At 36.2% G+C, this 6,510-nt stretch overlaps 1 protein-coding gene across 1 annotated transcript; it reads left to right on the top strand.

Moving 5' to 3' along the window:
• Positions 1-4,185: 4,185 nt before the first annotated feature.
• Positions 4,186-6,190, top strand: LOC132302224 (uncharacterized). Its single transcript, XM_059799088.1, has 3 exons — positions 4,186-4,290; positions 4,695-5,021; positions 5,549-6,190. The coding sequence occupies exons 1-3, from the start codon at positions 4,224-4,226 to the stop codon at positions 5,701-5,703; spliced, it is 549 nt and encodes a 182-aa protein (XP_059655071.1). The 5' UTR covers positions 4,186-4,223; the 3' UTR covers positions 5,704-6,190.
• The last annotated feature ends 320 nt before the right edge of the window (positions 6,191-6,510 follow it).

Below are 6,510 nucleotides of genomic sequence, written 5' to 3'. Positions count from 1 at the left end.
AGAATTGTTCTTAGAATGATAAGGGGTAATAAGGGTTTGTTTGATAGTCACTAAACTAAGAATTCAAAGTGTATAAAACAATAGTGTGCTAGGAAGTAAAGAGATAGAACAATAGAGAAGAGACTAGGGAATTGACTTCACCACAAGCCATATAAACATACCTAATTGCAATTAACTTGGGGAACAAAGTATACATGCAACCATGATATGTAGAAATACAAGACAACTACAATATCTTCAAGAAGTTCACACATTCAAGAATTAAGTATAATCCATCCAAGGTTGGCATAAGTCATCTATCTAAACTAGGGTATAAAATGAAGTATCCTTCCTAAGCTATGAACTATCAAAGTCCTCAATTTGTGTGGTAAGTGCACATGAAGTCAAGAACTAAGCCATAATCCATCAAAGGTTTCTCTAAGCCATGGAATATCAAATTTCTTAAACAACATGCCATTAAAACCATTGTATAATCTCATCTTCATTCTCACTATAAAGATGTAAGTAGCATAATCATGAAGAAACAATTTCTAAGACAAGATAAGAGTCTCTACAACATTAAATATGGAATGAAACACAAATACATCAAAGTGTATCTCTAGATTAGACAACTTATTACATAAATGCAAAGTTCCCCAAATATAAACACAATTAATACATATTTACTTGATAAGGGTTACATCAACTCCCTAAGAAGAGGTTTAGTTACCCATGGTAGCTCTAGATGAAGGAGGAAGCAAGGCCTCCAACTCCATTTTCGTGCTCCCTTGTGTTGGCTTGAAGAACTCCTCTTTCTTGCTCTCTTCTCTCTCCTCTGTCTTCTAAAAAATGAAGCTTATCCCATTGTGTGGCTTTGCTTCCCTCTTATCTAGATCAAGACCCCAACCAAGGCTCTCTCTCCTCTCCAAAAACATCCCCAACCACTCCATAAAGAGGGCGATAAAAAATGAGGAAAATAAGGTGCAAGTGGCTGAATTCCGAAGGGCATTCTGCCCAAATTTTGAGTGCTCGAAATAGGGCCTCGAGCACTCAAAAATGGAGCGGATTGCTCCATGCTTGCCTTGCTTTGCCCGGACCTACTTTGGTAAAACAGCCATAACTTTGCGCTCTGAACTCTGAATGATGAACCATTTGAATATTTAGAAAGATAATTCAGAGCTCTAAAAAATTTATGTTTTGGTGGAGATCCAATTCTCAAGTCTGGTTGGTCGAAATTGAAGAGAAAGACAGAAATTCATTGCTGCCAGGCAGTTCTGAGCACCTCTGATAAGAAGATCATAACTCTCTGCTCCAAACTCCGAATGACAAACCGCTTGAAGATTTGGGAAGCTGATTCAGAGCTCTAAATATATCATGTTATGAGGGAAGTCCAGTTCTCGAGTTTTCAAGGTCAAAATGGCTAGGAAAGCCCAGGTTCCACTGCTGCCAGAAATTCAGCATTGTGACCTTTGATTGCTCAAGATTCCACAAGGCCTTATTCTTGTTCCATTTTGGCCAATGAACCTGAAAATATACAAAAACGTGCAAATGAAGATAAACTACATACAATAATCAAGTAAAGGACTTAATTAATGCAATTTAGGGCGCTTGAATATACAATATTTGGCGCTTATCAATTATTCGGAGTTCGGAGCGCAAAGTTATGGCTGTTTTACCAAAGTAGGTCCGGGCGACGCAAGGCAAGCATGGAGCAATCTGCTCCATTTTCGAGTGCTCGAGGCCCTATTTCGAGCACTCGAAATTTGGGCAAAATGCCCTTCGGAATTCAGCCACTTGCACCTTATTTTCCTCATTTTTTATCTCCCTCTTTATGGAGTGGTTGGGGATGTTTTTGGAGGAGAGATAGAGCCTTGTTTGGAGGTAGATAAGGGGAGGAAAGCCACACAATCTCATATCTCACTTTTGGATCAGATTTTTGGAGAGAGAAGAGAGCAAAGAGGATGAGTTCTTGAAGCTTCAAGGAGGAAGCTCGAAAATGGAGGGGAAAGCCTTGCTTCTTCCTTCATCTAGGGCCACCATGGGTAACTAAACCTCCTCTAGGGAGGTGATGAAGCTCCATTTTGTAAGCTTTGCTTTGTTTTGATTTATATTTGGGGGTTAATATATGTATGTAATCCTTCCATGAACTAGAGCTCTTCATTTGATGTAATGAATTTCAATATCTATACATAATCATCTTGAGTTAAATATCTTGTCTTAGATGGTTTTTCTCCTATGATTATATTGCTACATTTTCATAGTGACACTGGAATGGAGTTTATGGAAGTGTTGTTAATGGCATGATATTTAGGAGATTTGATAATCTATTGCTTAGGATCTTCCTTTGATAGATTATTCTTGGATTCTATGTCATGTGCTTCTAATATGTGATTAAGGGCTTGATAACTCTATGCTTAGTGAGTATGTCTAAGGTTACAACCTAGTTTAGGTAATCAAAACATGCAATGCTTTGATAGGTTATTCTTACCTATTGATTTCATAAATTTCTTGAAGAGAATGTAATAATTTGTGCTGTTGCATCCCATGGTTATACATATATGTTATTCCCCTAAGTAAATCATATCCTAGCATGCTTATTGATGGTTGTGGAGTCTCTTCCCTATTCTCTTCTCTATTGTTCTATCTCATCTAATTCTTGCAAGTCACTATTGTTTGATGAATTCCTAGTTTAGCGACCATCAAACAAACCCTTATTACCCATTATCATTCTAAGAACAATTCTAGACACTTAGGTTGCCATAGACTAGATTATTCCCAGTGGTTCGACTTACCCGACCAATAGCCCTATTTTACAATGATTCGTGCTATTGCGAAGGTTGATGTATAGTTGATCAACCGATCATAGACTAATCAAGTGGAAGAGACTTGGTTAAAATTTTTGAACTACCTGTAATTCCAAAAGTTGGCTAGAAGGCCACAATATTAATAACAGATTTTCTTATTCTTTCGTAGGTTTGTTATACAATTCAAACTCAAAGTCTATGGACTAATTATGAACTCTCTCGTGGTCTATGCCCTAACAAAACCCCGGTCATAAGTTTGCCCCGTAAATGACGGAGAGAGACAAAGTCCATACTCCAAATGACAATTTCTCTGTAAATTCATACTTCTCTTTGATTAAATAATTAGTTTGTATAATTAATTTGCCTTGTTTGACCAAAAATCCTATATTTGTCCCCACAAAGTGGTCTTCTACTAAAGTACAGGTGAAGTCCTGAAGTTCTCTCCTTCCCTTGGAACTGCCAAAAAAGTGATAAAAGGGTTATGCAACATGTGTTTGATGGAGGTGTTATTACTGGGCAGAGTGAATGAAAAAAAAAAAAACACAACACATGAACAACAAAATAGACTTGAAACGTTTTGGAATGGTTAAAATTATTGAAAAACCTAAGACTATTTGATTGTATATGCGTTTATCATTTAGTTTCTTTAATTTTTGTTTTTGATTAGTTTAATAATGCCTTAAACTTGATTTTGATAATCAATTAAATCGAAATTGGAAACACAATTTTAAAATTAATTCTTAACTATGAAGATTATATGATTGTTATTTTCATTTAAAATGAGAAACAAAACTTAAGCCATAGATTAAATAAAAAAATAAAAAAAGAGGAAAAGTCTTAGGTTATGTTTGGCCATTTGAAATTGAAGAAAAACAACTAACAAAATTGAATTAAAATTTTATTTAATTCAAATTTCAAAGTTTCAATTCTATACCGCCAAACATGGCCTTAGAATTTTCAAACAGGGGGTCAAATTTTCAAGTATGCACATAGCATGTCTTTAACTTTGTAAGAGACCTGTCATTCATCAAAGGGACGGGGTTTACTGTCAAGATCATTAACTCTGAGTTATCGCCATCAAATGGTTAATATATATACCAAATTTTCTATGACTTCTGCATGATCAAACAAGGCAGAGCTCAATTTCCATTTGGCATTGAGAAATGAAAGCAGCCAAAATATAAGACATGACTTCACAATTATGTGGCTTAATTGGTATCTATTTCTAAACTGAAGTTCATTGAAAAGTTCCAAGCAAAGGTCATTGTGGGGTCCCAATGCAGCTTCACTAACGTCTGAAAGTAGGGACACATTGTTTTCACACACATCACACAGTGTCAATTGAACAAGTATATATAGCCCTCTCCACTTCTTTCACCAAAACTAAACCAAGCACAAAATCTTTCACCCATTTCAGCTTCTTTCTGTACAACTGTGACCATGGTTTTCTGTAAAAACCTAGCAATCTTAGTTCTTGCACTTGCCTTCTGTGTGCAAGCCACTCTGGGTGAGTGAAAGTTTCTTCTCCAATTACTAATAAATTGTATATTATCGCGCGTGTCGCACACACAAACACCTAGTAATTACACAACTCATTCTGGCTCATACCTCTTGCTCTGCCTCTCTTACCATTTACTTATCTTGCAATCATTTTTCTTAACGTTCCAATGTCATATTATCATAAATTAGGAAACAACTCATATCAATTTGATTCAAATATATCTATACATATATATACTTTGACAAGAAACACACACATCCATGTACTTTGTTGTCCCTAAAGGGACTTAAATCCTCGACCTTCTACTTTAACAGTTTAAATTATTAAAATTACACACTCTGTAACGTGTAACACTGTAAATATTTTAGGCTAGATGGTTGTTAACATATGTTTTTAATCTCGGGATGTAGGAGAAATGGCATGCGAGAATCTGAACAAGGACTCGTGTGCATTTGCGGTATCATCTTCTAGCAAGCGCTGTGTGCTTGAGAAGCATGTGCGCAGAAGTGGGGAAGAAACATACACATGCCGTACATCTGAGATCATGGCTGATAAGTTGAAGGACTGGATTGAATCGGACCAGTGCATTGAAGCTTGTGGGCTTGAAAGGAATGTGCTCGGAATCTCATCTGACTCTCTTCTGGAGTCTCACTTTGCCAAAAAGCTTTGCTCGCCTCAGTGCTACGATAGTTGCCCCAACATTGTTGATCTCTACTTCAATCTTGCTGCTGCTGAAGGTATTACTCACACATACTTTGTTAAATAAGAAAAAGTGATGTATAACTCTCTAAACCAAAATGTTAGCCTACTAATAGCATAACTTTCACTTGACTAATCTTAAACTGATCGATGTAAGCTTATGTACTTCATAATGTTGGTGCATACTTCAGTCACTTTTTAAAGCAAAACTCTATAATTGATAAGAGAAACAATTGGCATGTTAAGTTGTTTGTTTCAAATTTCTGAAAAAAGTTCAAGAGAACCAAAAAGTAAATTTATAAAAGACAATTTTCGAAAACAAGCCATTTTTTGAACTATACCCTTTTTTGAAAACTACAACCAAACAAGTTTATGTACTCTTTTTCTCGTTTTTCAGTTTTTTAACAGCTCTACTTAACCAATATATATATATATATACACACACACACACACACACACACACACACACACACACATATAACATACATGGGATGAGCTTAACACTTACTTGCATGCTTATAAATAATCATATAAAAGTTTACATTTAACATATGTTCCCCGTCAGGTGTATTTCTTCCCAAATTTTGTGAAGCACAAGGAGCAAATGCACGTCGTGAAATGACTGACATCAAAAGCTCTGGATTCGTTGCCCCTGGACCTAAATCAGGAGGGGTGCTCCCAGCAAAGTTGATTGTTGCGCCTGCAATGGCTCCTTATTGATTTTCATAATAGATTTTATACTCATTAGGGTTTATTTCACTATAGCTGCGTGCATTAAGGCCATTAGGGTGTGAATTGTAATATATATATATATATATATCTCTTGTTTCCACCAATACAAGAATCAATAAGGTGGTGTTTGGTAGTTAGTAATTGGGATTTATGATCTGTTGCTTGTAAGCTGTTGCATATGCAGCAAACATAGTCACTCTAGTGCATATGGTTGCATTGAGAGTTTGAGAAATGAAATAAAATTAAGGTTCAGTTTGTGTTTATAGTGATGCATGTTTAATTTGTTGCAATATTCGGAAATGTTTTTTTTTTATTTTTTTTTGAAAGGTAAAATGAATTTATTGAAAAAAGAAACAGTACATCACCAAAGGAAGAGGGCTCAAGAAAAGCCCAACTTAACAAATTACGAAGACAATCCAAAGATGACAAGCCCAAAGGCAACAACCCAATACACAATTGAGAGCAATGGACGCCGTTACCAGCAGATCCACATTCCGGTCAGTGCATGGAGGAAACCTCCGCATTTAGGTATCCGGCGGCTTCGGAGGACGCAAAACAGAGCATGGCAGATTCCATTCTTGGATAAGAAGAGCACCCAAAGCATTCCTGCAATCCTGAATAAGAAGAGCACCAAACTTGGTTGGAATTTAAAGAAGAAACATGTTAGAAAATTGTCAAGAAGTCTACTTCTCAGAGAGGGAATTTATTTCCAGGCTCCAATTTCTTCAATTCTATCAAATGGTATCATTAACCATATGGAATATAAGGGGACTTAATTGCCCCTTAAAGCAGAAG

This window comes from Cornus florida, unplaced genomic scaffold, assembly GCF_030987335.1.
Source record: "Cornus florida cultivar Cherokee Brave unplaced genomic scaffold, ASM3098733v1 CherokeeBrave_3.0.0_Hap2_Chr04, whole genome shotgun sequence".
Taxonomy (NCBI): domain Eukaryota; kingdom Viridiplantae; phylum Streptophyta; class Magnoliopsida; order Cornales; family Cornaceae; genus Cornus; species Cornus florida.
This window is presented reverse-complemented; position numbering and strand designations above follow the sequence as displayed.

Coding starts and splice junctions, on each gene's coding strand:
- LOC132302224 (XM_059799088.1), top strand. CDS start 4,224: ATGGTTTTCTGTAAAAACCTAGCAATCTTAGTTCTTGCACTTGCCTTC. Junction 4,291..4,694: donor CTGTGTGCAAGCCACTCTGG/GTGAGTGAAAGT, acceptor CTCGGGATGTAG/GAGAAATGGCATGCGAGAAT. Junction 5,022..5,548: donor CAATCTTGCTGCTGCTGAAG/GTATTACTCACA, acceptor GTTCCCCGTCAG/GTGTATTTCTTCCCAAATTT.